Here is a 16,080-nt window from a genome sequence, read left to right as displayed (position 1 = left end):
GCCAATGGGCTATTTACATAGCTGTTTGTCTATGGCTTTGCAGGACTGGGTAACCCTTCAAAATGATCCTGGTATCTATGCAAATAGCTATGGTCCTGCAAATAGAGGAGAATGAAGAAAACCTCATTAAACTGGATCAATCTCAGAGCAGGGGCGGGCTCGCCTGCAATTCATTAACATCAGTGAGGCTCTGCCCTACTGACCCCTTTGCAGAATCAGGCCCCTGGCTGGAAGCGAGTACAAATGCAAAGAGAATTTAGGTTAGGAAGGAATTAAGCCAAACTGGAATTTGTGCAGGATTTCAGCAGCGTCTGTTCCCTCAGCTATTCCCCTTTGCAAGGGATGCGACCAAGTGAGCTCCCAGCTTCTTGGGCTCCCTCACGTCCCTGTTTCAAGGTGTTGGCATCAGGGAATAAAGATCCCGAGGAAACTGCTTGCACACACACACTCTCACTGCACACACATGCCCACCGCGCTGTCACCTACAGCATCCCACCCAAGCGTCCTCCTGACTCTGCAGGACACAGAGCCTGCAGGCAGGCTCTGTAGTTTGTCATGCTCTGTTTCAAAGGCAAAAGGGATGGACTTTGACCCTTATTGCACTTACAAATATCCCAAACCATACTGCAGAATGAACCCCTGCAGATATCTCAGGGAAGAACTACCACAACCATGCACGACATCAATGGAAGTCCAGGAGGGAAAGGAAAGGGGCGTTTTGGAGAGCACCAGGCAGCAGCACGGAGCTCCCCCAGTGTGGCCGTGCACCTCCTCATTGCTGGGGCTCGGGGACAGCAGGGAGCCGCTGCACCTCGACACCCCACCCTGCGACCCCTGTGCCCTGCCAGGCACCCACCGACACCGCAGGACCCCAGCCCCGAGCAGCCGCAACCTGCGTGCAGGCTGCCCAGCCAGATTTCGTGGGGCATGGGGAGGTGTGTGCTGCCTGAAAGCCTCAGCTGCGAGCAGACTTAATGACAGCATGCAGTGCAGACGTCTAAGGTTGTTTTTTTTTTTATCACGCTGTAAAAATGTATATACAATTATGCCCTGTAAGCCTCCGCAAGCAGATATTAAGTTCAAGGAATGAAAGGGCAGTTTTAGAACCACCCACTGAATTTCTATACATTTTCCATGTCCTACCCGTGGACTTCAGGTTCAACAGACTAAATCCATGCTGCGACTTTAATTACCATTGCTTAAAGCCTTTATTTGGAGAAACATTTTCACATTTTTGTGCTTTTATCAAAGTAGACTGCCTTTAATTAAAAGCAGACCTGTAAAACAGTTTGTTTCTAGTGCCCTCTTTTCACGATAGCCCAAGTACTATTGCATAATACCCTGTATTTACTTCAGTTTCTTGCTTACACTTTTTACACTAACCACTTTCACAGGTTAAAAATACAATTAAAGACTATCCAGTTTTGCAAAGCTTCTCCATACATATCACTTCCCCCTTAACAGCTGAGGTAACTGACATATCTTTAGCCGTAGCCTGTGTAAAACCAAATAAAACTGACTTGGCATTGTTTACAGGACCCATAAAAAAATCATTTTAGTTTACCTTAGCAACCCACCTGGCTAAAATGAATGCTCTCAAACCCATTCTACATTGCCAACATATTCTGAAAAGGCACTGCCTGTTTCATTTTATGTCTCCAAATAGACTGCCTGCCATATTTCATGCTGAATCAATAAAGTTATATGTGCACAAATCGACTAAAATGATGTTTACTGGTATTTCTAATACAAGTAGTTTTTCAATGGGTATTTTGTTCAGCTTACAATAACTCCGGAAGATAAAACATGCATAGTACTATCATCTCAATACTGGTCAGACAATGATTTTGCTTAGAAATTAGGTCATTTAAAGAAAAATAAAATGAGAGGACTTGCATTGCATTATAACTTACAGAGGAATGTTTCCTGGAGGCTGTATAAGATGCACAGGACCAGCCATTTAAATGTATTGAGACTGGGCTGGGATTTATTCTGTTGATGGAAAGCCTGGACAAGTGGCCACAAAAACGTTGTTTATATATTCATCTATATTTATATATACACCCATATATCATGATATGGTAGGAATAAGCTGCATCAGCAAGCACATAATGATTGGATAAAAACTGCATGATAATGAAGTCAGAGAGTGAGAGTACAGCGAGAGGAGGTACAACCTGGTCTTCCCATGCAGCCGAGATAGGAAAGGAAGATTTTGTCTAAATTAACATTTGTACAAGCTATTTCTTTAAGTTTTGGTGGGTTTGGTTGTTTTGTTTTTCTTTCTTTTCTTTTTCTTTTCTTTTCACCAGATTCAATATCAAGGAGGTGCTCTGAAAGTGCTTTTGTTCACTGATGAAATCCATCAGTTTGCAGAATCAAGCCCTGGCCTGATCCTGCCCCACTGGCAAGTTAAAGGAAGGTGCTGCGCGAGCGGGACGAGGTCTGCACGCTCCCGCAGAGTGCAGGACCAGCTCCTGCAGGACGGAGCCTTCCAGGGGCAGATACCTGCAGCCCTTATGCTACCTCCAAGTTTCCCCCAGCACAGGGTTCAGCCCGGCCCCACCATCCTCCCTGTCCCCGCTCCGCACACCGGGGGTCCTGCTGGGGACACGCAGGCTGCCCCACCAGAGCCAGGGAGAGGATCTAGCCACAAATGCAGCACAGGGAGATTTACCTACAGGTACAGTGCATACTCTGAGCAAACAGCTAAGGATCTCCAAAGATGCCAAAATCTAAAAAGAAGATAAAGCTTCTTCACAGAAATAAATAGTCGCATCACTACACACGCGTGTACGTGGGGAAAGGATGCACACAAAGACCCTCTCCCTCCCCATAGTAACCAACTCAAACCTCCTTTAGGAAAGAAAAAAATGGCATTGGGAGCTCTTACCTGGTAAAATTTATATTCCCAGCTACCAGCACACCTACAGCAGCCAGCTCTCACTGGGCATCACGCAAAGGTGCGACAGCAGATCATCTCAGGTCACAGAAGTTTACAGCCATAAGAAAAAAAAAACCAATCCCAAAACAACCCAAAACCCACAATATGACACAAATGATATCCCTGTAACGGCAGTCTTGTTACAAACAAGATGAGATGAAGGAGGGGTTTTTACTTGCTCCGAGGCATCATATGGAGCTTAATCACAGGCGGTTACGTATATGGTGCTTTTGGCCTTCAATCAAGTGTGTCATTTCGGTGGCAGCTGCCTACGTGATGTAAGCAACCTGGGAGATCCAGTCCTTTGCCTATCACAGCCTCGTGCAGCTATTTTACAGCTGAACAATGGGGAAACTTGATTTCCCACGCAATGAGGAGGACGGAGTTGTAGTCCAGCAAGCTCAGCGAGCAAGACAAGGTCCCGCACCTCTCCTCCAGCAACCACAGCCCGACCAGACCTCAGTGAGCCGCTGTTCCCTCTCTGAGCTCCTTCTGCTACCATCTCCTCGCAGAGCCCATCTGTATCCCGACGACTTTCAACGCACTCCGAAGCCACCGAGAGCCAAGACAAGCTTGCAAGGTGCCCAGCGAATGAGTGCGACACAGTGCGGCGCGTGCTAAGGAGGATGCAGCTGCTACATGGAAAACAGTGAAACTTGGTGGGTGGAAAAGGTCTGAGCTGCTGGTGAGTAACAGGAGAAACAGCTCACACTCAGGACACCAGCAAAGCAGCTCAACCTTCCTTAATGCGTTCCTTTTGATGTTCAAGTGGGTAAATCAGGAGGCAATCACTGCAAATCACATATTAAATCTTGTGATTGAAATTATCCCTGAAATACAACGAGGCAGGGCCGAATACATGAAACCCATTACTAGGCGACCGGGCGACAGGCAGGACTCTCTTTGGGAGTCTTCTGGGTGCCAACACCGGCATCGGTAGGCTTTAGGGGCCGAATTCCTCCCTCGTCGCGTTGATTCCAACAGATTCATTAAGACCCATCTACTCAACCGGATGGCGGATGCTCCCTCTGCTCTGGGATCTTCCTTCTTACCTAACTCCACACGAGCAGGACACCGCAGAGACACCGAGCACTTATTACATCACCCGCGGGAACAGCGGGGCCTCGAAATAAAGACCAGGACTCCCCGGGCTGCAAAAGTGCGGTGACGCCGCTCCATGGCAACTCGGGCCCCTCTCCTCCCGCACGCGTGCCGTGCCCACGGCCACGGGGGGGGGGAAAAAAACCCCAAACCACCACAGCGCCCGAGCCACCGCCGCCACCGCCGCGACACCAGGCAGGAGCGGGGGCCGAGCCGGGAGGGGGCACCCGCAGAGCCCCCCCAGCATCCCCCGGCCCCGCGGGGGTCCGCTGCGGGGCTGCCCCGTCTGAGCGAGCCGGCGGGGTGAGGGAGCCGCCGGCAGCATCCCCGGCACGGCCAACAACAGGTCGGTTCCCGTTAAGCGCCGGGGGGGCTGCAGGAGCCCAGCGGGGGCTGCGAGGAGCCTGGCGGGGGCACCCGGCGCTTCAGCACCCCCCCGCTGGAGCCTCCCCCCTTCCTCGACTCACCTCTCCACCAGCCGGCTCCGCCGCTACAGGTTTGCTCGGCTCCTCTCCCCCCTCCAGATCGCTCCTGGCCGAGTTATTCGAAGGAGGAGGGGGGGGGAGGGATGGGGGGGGGGGGGGGGGTGCGGGAGGAGGCAGAGAGAGAGCTGGGCGGTGAGGATGGCGGAGAAATAAAAAGAGGGGGGAAAAAGGAAGAAAAAAAAAAAAAGAGGAAAGAGAGGAAAGGATAAAAAAAAAGGAGAAAGGGGGAAAAGGGAGGAAAGGGAAAAGGGGGAAAAGGAAAAAGGGGGGAAGAAAAAAAAGGGAAAAGGAATAAAGGGAAAGAAGGGGAAAAAAGGAAAGGTAAAAAGGGTAAAAAAAAAAGGCAAATAAACGGGGGGAAATGGCAAAAGAAAAAGGGGGAAAAAAAGGCCAAAAAAAAAAAAAATCCACACCGCACCCTGTGTATTCAAGGCGGCGGATAACGCCGCCCGGGGAGCGGAGCGGAGCGGAGCAGCGCGCTGCGGCTCAGCGCCCCATGGCCCCGCCGAGCCCCGCCGGCAGCCCCCGGGCAGGGCGGCGGCGCTGCGCCCGCCCGGGGCCCACCCTCCGCCGCGGCCCACCTTGCGGCAGGCCCCCGCTAACCCCTTCCTCGCCGCTCCCCCGCCTCGCTGCCCACCCCCTGGCCGCGGAGGGGCCGGCCGGCGGCCGGCTCCAGCCCCCGCCTCGCTCCCCGGGGTGAGCGGGGTTAAGGGCCCCCGGGGAATCACTGATGTGGGGCCGGACTCCTTCACTAGTGGGTTCCGAGGGTCGGTGGGTGCGTGCTGCTGCCTGGTCTGTTCTTAGGAATAGGATGTGGGGGGGACACTGGAACAGGTTGCCCCGAGGAGCTGTGGGTGCCCTGTCTGTCAAGTACCCAAGGCCAGGCTGGATGGGGCTGGGGGCAGCCTGGGCTGGGGGCAGGGGGCTCTGCCCATGGCAAGGGCTTGGAACTGGGTGGTCTTTAAGGTCCCTCCCAACCCAAACAATTCCGTGAGTCTGTGAAGCAGCAATGGAGGAGAAGAAACCACATCTGCACATGCCCCAGTGCTTCCCCGCACCCTGTGCCCCAGCCTGGCCAGCCTGCCTGCCCCTTTTGTGCTGAGGAGCAGAGCAGGGCGCTGTGGGTCACCAACGCGGGCAGTCCCTTCTGGGCACACCGTAAGCACATGGCCTGGGGATCTCTGCCTGGTATGAACAAATCCACCAAAAAGCAAGTCCAGGGAAAGCCAGGACGGGATGCTTCAAGTGGGGTGAAATTCAGCTAAAGACAATTTTAAGATAAATACACCGCGGGATGTTCCGATGGTGAAATCAGTTGACTGCAGAAGAGTCTCCAATGGGAGCCAAACACACGAGTCAACTAAAACTGCCTTAGCTGGATGCAGGACACAGCCTGGAGGGCCCTCCGGCACCTACAGCAACACTCCCACAACTAGGCGAGCACTGAACGAAGACCATGGCCTTCACAGTAAGCGTCAGTTTTACAGCTCAAAGACATTTAATTCACATCATGCACGTGCTGCACTTTTCTGATTTAAAATACTCCCCACCTCCTTCCTTTCAGCCTTATGGCCACCGCATTTCCCACACTGGGATTTTACCATCAGAAGGGATATGGTCACCGGCCCAGGAACCAGGGGCAGAGGATTTTTTTTTTTTTTTAGCTGGTCTCTATGTACTAGAAATCCCATCTCCATCGATTATCAAACCACTGCTTTGCCAGCTCAGCTGCAATGCCCAGCTACAGGATTTCTGTGTCCTGCTGCCTGCTTGCCCTGTCCAGGGCCTGGATGGAGGTGCAGGAATTTAGCAATGGTCCAAGTCCCTGACAAACCATTGGGGGTGTTCAGGCCTGGCTACATCCTGCAATTTTACCATTCTGATTAAGCATTTTTGTGTCTAGTGAGGACACTGCTCCTGCAAGCTGGCTCTCAGCACTGTCAGGGGAAGCTGAATGTTTCATCAGGGTGAGACCTGGATCAACCTCTTTGCATCCTTTTACTTTTCTTTTTTTTTTTTTTCCCCTGATCCACAAAGCAACTTTCACAAGTGACTTCCCAAGCTTCATCCGGGCTGCATACGTGAGTAAAGCGGGGTAAAACCCACTCACTTGCAGCACGTTATTCCCTGCCTTCAGCTAATTTCCTTTCCTTCAGCTCTGGAAGACATTAGCCAAAAAGGTTCCAAGCTTCACAGCTCAATACAGTAGCTGGAAAATCCATTAGGGTTATATATTTATTATTAAAAATTGTTAAAGGACCACGCTCTCATTAATCCTTAAACATATTCAGAATAACTCCAAACTCGTGCCTGTGTAAATAAGACCAGCCTCTGGCCCTCTGACCCAGAGCAGATCCTGCCAGACCCTCGTTTTTAAGAACCTGTCCTTGGTACCAACAGGGGCGGCAAGAGGAGGGAGCGCGCTCCAGAAGGCGACAGCCACCTTGGAAATCAGCACCCCGATGTCCGCATTGCGCTCCTGAAAATGATACGGTGAGAGACAATATAATACTAATGTGACAAAGCAAAGCGCTGAAAAATTATGCGAGGCAGGGCAGGTTGTTGTCAGAGACCTGCCCGGCTGCCTGTTGGGGACCGGTGGTGGTTGTCACTGTCAGCGCTGAGCCGTCGCTCTAATAACAAGTGGATTATCGCTTGATGTAATTTGCTTTCAAGCTGCTGTACACCAGTCAGACCGATTACAGTTGGGTACCTCCCAGCTCGCAGGGAGGTGCTCAGCAAACCCACAGCCATGATGCACCACAAGGTCTTAATTTCAGTTTCGATGTCTTTTTAGACGAAGGAAAGCAGTGGCTGAACGGTGAGCTGGCAATAAATATGGCAGCAATAAACGTGGCGTCCAAGAGGAGGCAGGGCAAGCCAGTGAATGATTTGAGTAGAGGCAGGTGTCTTAAAAATATCCCATACGTTACCTAGATGTAAAGTCTGTAAGGGTCAAACTTAGAGGTCCCTTAGAGAAAGTCCTCTATTGAAATTAAGTAGTTGTGCTCAGTCAGGACCGACCCACTGAAATAGAAACTACAGAAGGTCTGTGATGGCCACTGAAGTGAGGAGGCCCGTAATTATTGCCAACAGTACTGGGGGGAGTTCGGTCCACTCCAACTGTGGATGTCCCAAGAAATGCACGTTCAGCTGCTCCCTGGAGAGGTTTCAAGAGCACTGCGTGGTCTAATGGCTCTCACAAGTGGGATTAGTTTCTCAACTTTTAGCCTATTTTTTTTGTATTGCTTAATTTCATCACATTATTTCTGATTAAACGCTTTGTGGAAGGCATACAATTGCTCCCTAGCCTGGATTTTCATGTTTTAATGATGGTTAATTATTCCAGGAGAAACTTTTATTTTTACTTCTTATTCATCGTGCTTTTGCACTGGGTGGTTTATTCTGAAGTTTAATTAGCACATTTCAGAACTAAATATCTAGACTAAATCATTGCCGAGCGAGCTCTGCTCAAGGATTTACGACCACTGTGCACAGCCTCCACGCACCTGCTGATACACACAACTGATGCATTGATCGATGGGTTATTTGGGCTCGCCTGTGTTGATCGATGGGTTATTTAGGCTCACTCGTACTGATCAATGGGATCTTTGTGCTGGAGACAAGCCTGCTGAACGCTGCAGGGCCTCAGGGAAGCAGCATCTTGCTGCCCCGCTGTGCTGGGCACTGATCGTGATGGGTAGAAAGGGCAGCCTAAAGCCTCTTCAAGCACCGGAGACGGTATTGCATGCACTGACAGCAGGTCTGGGCTGCAGCAGCGCTGGCAGAGTCACATCTCCAGCCCCACCATCTGCTTGAATCCAAGGCTTCATTTCAGCCTATTAGAGAGATTGGGGCTGGCTGCAAACATCAGATGTAGGCATAGGTTTGGCAAAAGTCCATCCCTCTCCTGCTGTCTCAGACACCAAGATTTTGATTCAAGCTCATCTGCAAATACTAAAAAAAAACTTCAGTTTTGCAACAGAGTCCAATCTAGTGGAGCTCATCACAAAACGACACCTTCAAAAAGACAAAAAAAAAAAAAGAGAACTCCTTATATTACATTATCTCAACAAACTGAAGCTACAGACAAATGCGATTACACCCACAAAAATCTGCTTGCTCCCAACCGAGAGTCCAAACAGTGGCAGCTACGCCGAGGCCAGAAGAACGTGCTGGTGCACGCGCAAGCTCTTCCCTGCAAGCCTGACATCCAGCGAGCTCCTGCAAGGGGCACGGCTCCCGGATCAGCAGCAATGCCCATGTGCGAGAGAAAAGCACCTCCTGTTCACGCCACTGAGCAGGCTGGTTTTACGCTCCTTATTTACACAGAGCTCTGGCACACTGTGTAATGAAAATGGGGAAGGCTTCGAGCCCTTTGCTAGCCCACAAAAATAAGATGACTGTCTGCGCCAGCACTGCGAGGCAAACAGCCCCAAACCAAACCCAGAGAACTCACAATGAATTTCAGTGGGGAGGGCTTTTTTTTTTTGTTGTTTTGTTTTGCTCTTAGAAAGATAGCCCTGTAATTTAGTGACTCATACGTTCTACATCCTTTGTTGCTTTTCATTTTCAACATCTTTAAACTGTTTGTGGAGAACTCACTTATTTTTAGACTTCCCATCAGTGAGAGACATTTTAGCTGGTTTGGAGGGGAAAAGCTCCATTGAGATTTTTGTATCTGGGGTGTTAATAGGCACATTTCCTGATGGAAATATATTTTCTTCCTCTTCTCTCTCTTGCATCTGACTCGGAAGCTGGACAGTGATTTTTGGGCACACCAAGGTCTGACCTGATGGAGGAAGGAGGATGGCCACAAGCAAATGCAGACACGTATAGGGGCTTGAAGAACACATGTGGGCTCTGGGAGCACTAGTTATCTTCCTCCCTTGTCATCAAATCTGAAAATCTCCTGCCATGCACCAGAAAGCCTCTGTAAGTTAAAGGGGAAGAGCATGCCCCAGCGCAGCACTACCCCAGATTTTTCCATGCTAGGGCAAAAGCATGAACAGTAGTTTAGATGCCACGGGGAAAAAAATAAAATTAAATTAAAACTATATATCTATCTTTGCTTTAATTTTTTTTTTCCTCCAGAAAATTGACCTTTCAAAACAGAAAATGATGTTCTAGTCAGTTAATATATTCGAGTTTGCTTTGGTTTGTTTACAAAAGCCAACACCTCTTTTCACACTGCAGTTTGGATTTTTTTTTTTTGAGGAACTTTAAAATTAAATTAGAAGAAATTTCAAAATGAAAATTAGTTCTGCAGCCCTAAAAGTGAGGCACTTCATTTAAAAAAAAAAAAGCTGAATCCTGTCTGCCTTTTTTATTTTTTTTTTAATTTTAATTAAGTCAATCAGCAAGGAAAAGGCCTCCAAACAAAACCACACCAGCACCAAACATCCCCAAGCCTCCAGATGCACATTCCTCTACCTCCAGCCAGCGCTGCAGTGCGCTCACTGCCCTCAGGTTTCCCAGGGCAGGCACCTTGCTCAGAATGAGAGCGAGGGACGTGCCTGTGCAGGCAGGGACACATCCTGCTCCTCCACATGCAGACCGTTTGCATGTGTCCAGACCATACTCCAAAATGCATCCTGTAGACCCAATGCTGAGCTCGATGGACACATCCCACAGACTCAGTCTTGCACTATGGAGATGCTTGGATTTTACCAGCACATGCCACCCTAGCACAGGCAGCAGGACATGGGACAGGACCAGCCACCGTCCCCCTGCGGTGTCCCCAGGTGCCAGCTGGCTCTGCAGCCACCGCACGCTGCGCTCACCCCATGCCAGCTGCTGAGAACAGGATGAGCTCCTGAGCCCAGAAACAGCGGCGGCTCTCTGGCCAGCGCAAAGGAACCTTTTCCAGGACACGTTTGTAATATTGCTGAAAGCTGCAGCCCTAATGGAGGGCTGGAAATATTCCACGGCACTTTGGCTGTCACCTCTCCCCAGCGTCACAGAGAGGTCTGAAATACCCAGGTTCTGTTCCGCAGTCTCCGACCATCTAAGACTTCAGAGTAGGTTTATATCCAGGCCATTGCCGTGCCTTCTGTCCCAGACATTTTTGTGGCTGTAGCCCGATGTCACCCACCCAGCTCTTCCTTTTAGGGATGCGCAGCCCAAACCAGCCTAACTGTGTGCCCAGCACAGAGCTCTCTGCTCTACTCGTTATCAGGCTCCAGCTTCATGTCCGGATGAAGCCAGCACTCAGCATCCTCTGGAGGAGCTGCCACCATCTCCCCATTGCAGATGTCCACACAGTGCATGTGCAAGATCAGCCTTTGCCATTTCGCAGGTCCTTACAAAGCAGCACAAACTCACTTTGCTCAAAGCCCGATGACCCAAACTCATCGGTCTGTGTCTTGGGAGAAACATCTCCAAGAGAAGCTAGCTCAGGGAATGGGCTCTTGCTCGGTAAGAGCAAGGCCCAAGGATAAATGTGCATAGGCTGCAGGGTGGACAATGTCAATAGGATTAGTTTGTTCTATTATTTGTCATGCCATATGCCCTGGTACTCGATCCACAAATCTGAGCCATCAGCTGTGAACACCTGTCAAGGAGTTAAGTAATTTTCCAGTTTCTGGGTAGAATAACTGGAGACAATAAGGCTGATTTAATCAGCAATGCAGAATGCAGAAATGCAGTGGCTTAAAAATATATCTTGGTATATTTTGTAAAAGAAAACCTTTCTGTATTAGAGTGTAACCAGAAGAGGGAAAAAAAAAACCAAACAAACAACAAAAAACACCTCCTTAGTGGATGTATTGCAGTACAGAAACAAGGCAGGTATTAGGTGAATGTATGGTGGAAAGGAGATAAACAGGACACCATGTTCTCCTGCTTGTCCACAGGAGACAGAAATCCCCATTTAGAAAACCCAATAAAAATGTAATTCTTTCATAACAACTGCATCCACTGTATATTGTTTCTCTGAGGAAAAAAAAAAAGTGACTTTGAAGTCCTCCAATGCCATCAAGAACATATTTTTTCCCCCAAGTATCTCAAAAGCAGCAAAAAATATGAAAAAAATTAATGACTGCTAACAGCTGAAACAGATGGTCTGCTGTGAATCCCCACAGCCTCCTGCAACTGTGAGTCAAGCCATTTTTCAAAATGGTGAAGAAGGGAGGTGGGGGGGGTGGGGGGGCAGAAGGAAATCAATTTCCAAGATTACCAGGCTTCCAAAAATCCATTTGGATTTCCCAGCTGAGAGCCAACAAAAATGGAGGGCTTGGCTGGTACAGATCCTCCACGGGCTTGATCCCAGAGCATCCCTCACCCACACATCATGCACACATAGGTGCTCTGGACACATTTCCTTTTGGCACAGTCCCACAAAGATGCGGGATGAGGATTTACTCTAAGATTTTGGCCAAGGATCATTTACATCATCAGATTCCCAACATGTGCACCCACTGCCGGTCCCCAGTGCTGTTCCTGCTGCCCACCCTCGGGAGCAGCATCCCTCCTGCCCCGTCCTCCCACCCCTGTTGCAAGGAACGGTTTGAGATGAGAAAGCCACTTGCCAGGAGGGAAACTCTGGTTGCCTGCTCCTCTGCTGCAGCTCCTCCGTCTCCCTGGGCGACTCGTCCCCTCGGCCACCTTCATGCTTGGGCTGCCCCTCTCCACGCTCTTCGATCAGCCCCATCAGGCAGATGCGGCGGCAGGTTCGCGGAGGTGCACGAGCTCATCATGGGGAGAGCGAAGCCAGCAGTGTGACTCTGTAAGGAGTTGACAGAAACTTACTGCATGCACTGTACCAGTTTATCATTTATTTAAATTCAATCTTTCAATAATTCATGCCAGCCTTTCACTGTGGAGCAGGACAACAATGGCAGGAGCGCAGTGACACAGGCAGTGAATAACCACATCTGGAACAGATGTTCAGTTCTAAATAAAAGCTGGTTTTGCAGAGAATGTTAAACACCATGGGAATAGTATGCTTTGGGACACAGCCCTGCTCCTTCTGGGGGGCAGCAGCAATTTGCTCATATGTTTTGCAATGCAGAGTTAGGATGGATCAAATGAAAAATCCAGGGCTGACTCCAGCTGCAGCCCAGTAGTTGTGAGCAGACCTGCAGCATCCACATGCATCTCTGGGCATAACCATGCACTGCTGCCAGTCCACCCAAATGCTCCTAAGAGCAAGCTGGGCAAGACCAGTGCTCCCGCATTGCGGGGAGGTGGGCACGAACACCCCTGCAAGAGCAGGAGCTGAGAACCATGCTGGTATCTCTGCAGCGTGCCCACCTGCACTGGGCGCACCCAGTCTCCAAGCCCTCAGGCAGGGCATCCCCTTCCACAAGCATCTCCCCCCCGCTGTGATGTGCAGCCCTCTAAGACCAACACCTCCCGCATTGTGCCGCCAAGCCTCCACTGTCCATCCTCGCAGGCTGGGCTCTGCTGCCTTGCCGTCTGAGTGACATCCGTGAAGCCCATTCCCCACCACCGTGGGCATACCTCACAGTTGATGCCCCTTCTCTTCTGCAGCCAGTATAAATGGGGGTCCCCACTGCCAGGACCCTCCATGCTTGCAGCTTAGTGGGCTGCCATCTCCAGTTCCCTGATGGGACATCAACCCATACTGTCAGTCACCCCGAAACGTCAGCTGCTACCAGGCCTGTTACACTTCTGAAGCACTTTATTCCTTCTCCTGTACTGGACCTTCCACTTGGGGCAGTGCCCCAAAGCGATCCACACATGCACCTTTATCCTTCCCAAACCCCCATCCCTAACAGCCCAAAATGCTGGCGCACTGCGATGTCCCCTCCTCATGCCAGCTGCCCTTACCTCTGTTCTCCCCTGCCCATCTTTTGCTGGCCTCGCTCTCCTTGTATTTGGTTTCTAAGTGCTTTGAAGCAAGAAATTATTCACCATTTTGTCTGCAATTGCATTACACCTCGCACACTTGAGGTCTGACCCCGGACCAGACCTCCAAGGTGTATGATTATTATTACCACTACTAGCACTGTTATCACCGACCCTGAGATTCCACTTGGGCTCTCATTTTGGTCCTTATATTTTTTGGACTACCTCATTTATCACTGTGTTTTTGCAACACCTCCTGTGATAGCTGGACTCCACTCTATGTCTGGATAACGCAGCTTTACAGACAGCTTTCATTGCAGGTTCTCCTGCTAATAGTGTCTTGTTCTTAAACATGAACCTTGCACTTTACCCTGCTAGCCAACCACTTAATGTCAGAAAGAAATAGTGGTTTTGGTGTTTTGTTTTTTTTTTTCTAGATAATGGCTGGTCTCCCAGGTTGACTTGATAATGAAATAAGTAACGACATTAAAGCCCATTAATCGGTAACAAGCAGTGAATAATACAGAGTGCAAAGCTGTCAGCTGCTCCTGAAGGACAAGCTAAGGGGAACCCTGGGGAAATAGTGAAGCCATTCAAAATTGGGTCCCCTGGTCTCTGTCTTCCTTCTTACCCCCTTAGAGTGGCCAACAATCAAAGCTGGCCAGTTCTTCCCTTGGGGGAGCTAGGCTTGGGCCAGGCTGTCCAGATTAGACCTTGATGTTTGAGAAATCCCCACAGCATTCACAGCCTGCTGAATTTCACACCTAGCAGGAACTCACTTTCAGCAATTTCTTCCGCTCCCTGGTACAGGACATGAAAAATGAGGGAGGGATTCAGGAGGGCTACTCTCTACACACACTTCTGATCATGCTAACATCGGTGGTAAGAGGACGTGGCTCACACCTCCAGCAGGATTTTCCCCTGCGAGCCTGTTCTGGCTTGAGCTCTGTTTCCCCAGAAGCATCCCCAGGAGGAAAGGGCACGGTGTGTTGCAATGAACACTTGTAGTTGTCATGACAGTGGGTGGATGACAGGAAACGCTACAGCAGATCACAGAAATAAACGTCTGAGCAAAGCCACCCCTCGGAGAGAGCAGCCAGCGGGGTCACAGTCAAGAGCGCAGGCATCTCTATTAGCACAGAGGCTGATTTATTAGTCTCGCTGTATATCTACACCCACAGAAAATGTGGTACCCTTGGGGCCAATGTCTTCAATCCACATTTATAAATGTCTAACCCAAGGGACTGCTCAGCTGTGTTACACAGAGCTGGTGACAGCTTCCCTCCATCTTTATAGAAGGCACCAAGAAGCACAGAAGAGGGATCCTAGGAAAAGAGCCGTTCGGGTCTGGTTAAATGGCAGCGGGGGCTGCTGAGGACCTTTCCCCATGCAGAGCTGCGAGTGCTCAGCCTAGGAGAGTGGGGACACAAGTGGTAGCCCTGGCAATGGCAGTCTTCTGCCAACCCCCCTTTCTCTTGCATGCAGAAAGCATACCACAGTGAAACTAACTTCACCCTTTCCTGCTCATTTTAGGTTAGAAACGAGTAACTAATGCTAGCCATAAATGTGGCAAGAAATAGGAAAAAATGTCATCTAAAAGAAGAAAACTATTTTAAGCTGCTTTAAAATTTTTACTGGTTTGAATTGAGTGTTAATTAAGCAAGTTTCTAAATAAAAAAAAACACAAAAGAAAAAGATATACTCATGAGATGGACTGTGTGTACAAACAGAGGTGGGCACAAACCTCCAGGCTGTGGAAGTTTCCCTTAGCATTTCGCAGCCATCCCCTGTGACAAGGAAAGGGGTCTCCCCTCGCCTCGGTACCACCAGCCAGAGCCTGTGCTGGGTCCTCCAGGACTGAAGAGAACAGCTCGTGGGAGCAAGCCCCGTGGCAAGTCAGTATGATCCAACTGGAGTATGTCGTGTGTGAAGGGAAAGAGCAAGGAGCAACAGGAACAAGCGGAAGCGAGTGAAGTCACACCAAAAATAATGAAATCACTCAGCGGGTAGCGCAGCTTTGGGGCAGGACTCTGAGAGGTAATGGGATCTTCATCCTCAGGCAGGAGAAGGCCCTGCACATCTCTGGGCAGGGGTTGGACTAGAGATATTAAGGGTCCCTACCAGGTTAAATTCCTCCTAAATTTTTACAGTTTTGTAGGGTCAAAAACAACCAGGAAGAGGAGAAGCTTAAAAAAAAAGTTTTTTTGTTTTTTTGTTTTTTTTTTTTAAAGTAAAGAAGTGAAACCCTTTTTTATCCCTTGCACAGGTCACCTCCTCTCCATGCGTCTTAAGCCTGTCTCCCAGTACTCTCATGTGGCTGTGAACACAGCATGGAAATGTCCCCACTTTGGTGGGGCTGTGTCACCGAAATGGTTAAGTAGGAAAGCATTTGCAACCCAGCCCAGCTGGCTGGCCAAGTGCTGCAGCGCTCCTGGCCCTAAGTTTACTTTCCTCTTTTGCTTTTCACTCTCTCATGCCAAACGTAAGGGTCTGGCCTGCCTCACAGCCCGCTTTGCCAACACGATCACAGTGACTCACTCAACAGCTCTTCATCACAACACATTCTTTCAATGGGACTTCATTTCGGATGGCACCATCTTCACAATCTGATGCTGGAGAAATGCAAGAAATGCATAAATATGGGTGCAAAGTGAAGGGGGAAGGGGGACAGTGGCGTTGGGTCTGAACTGGTGGAGTGATACTAACTTTCTGTTTTACCTCCACCGTCAGGTAGCCAAT

At 49.6% G+C, this 16,080-nt stretch overlaps 1 protein-coding gene and 1 long non-coding RNA gene across 6 annotated transcripts in view; one reads left to right on the top strand and one right to left on the bottom strand.

The window, feature by feature from the left end:
• Positions 1 to 16,080, bottom strand: part of CALN1 (calneuron 1) — a 159,157-nt gene that overhangs the window by 127,614 nt on the left and 15,463 nt on the right. For 3 of the 5 annotated variants that reach the window (XM_066979563.1, XM_066979561.1, XM_066979562.1), the window contains exon 2: positions 12,056 to 12,254. In XM_066979563.1, the coding sequence (XP_066835664.1) occupies positions 12,056 to 12,181 (126 nt within the window). In that variant the 5' untranslated portion in view covers positions 12,182 to 12,254. Of the gene's footprint in view, positions 1 to 2,893; positions 3,386 to 4,512; positions 5,057 to 12,055; positions 12,255 to 16,080 lie in introns of those variants that run through there. The other 2 variants (XM_048068174.2, XM_013189331.3) reach the window with 2 other exon arrangements.
• LOC125183255 (uncharacterized) lies at positions 4,122 to 9,589 on the top strand. The gene is made up of 4 exons (XR_007164904.2): positions 4,122 to 4,541; positions 5,916 to 5,998; positions 6,931 to 7,023; positions 9,288 to 9,589. It is a non-coding gene; the product is annotated as an uncharacterized lncRNA (long non-coding RNA).

Source organism: Anser cygnoides, chromosome 18 (assembly GCF_040182565.1).
Source record: "Anser cygnoides isolate HZ-2024a breed goose chromosome 18, Taihu_goose_T2T_genome, whole genome shotgun sequence".
NCBI lineage: Eukaryota > Metazoa > Chordata > Aves > Anseriformes > Anatidae > Anser > Anser cygnoides.
This window is presented reverse-complemented; position numbering and strand designations above follow the sequence as displayed.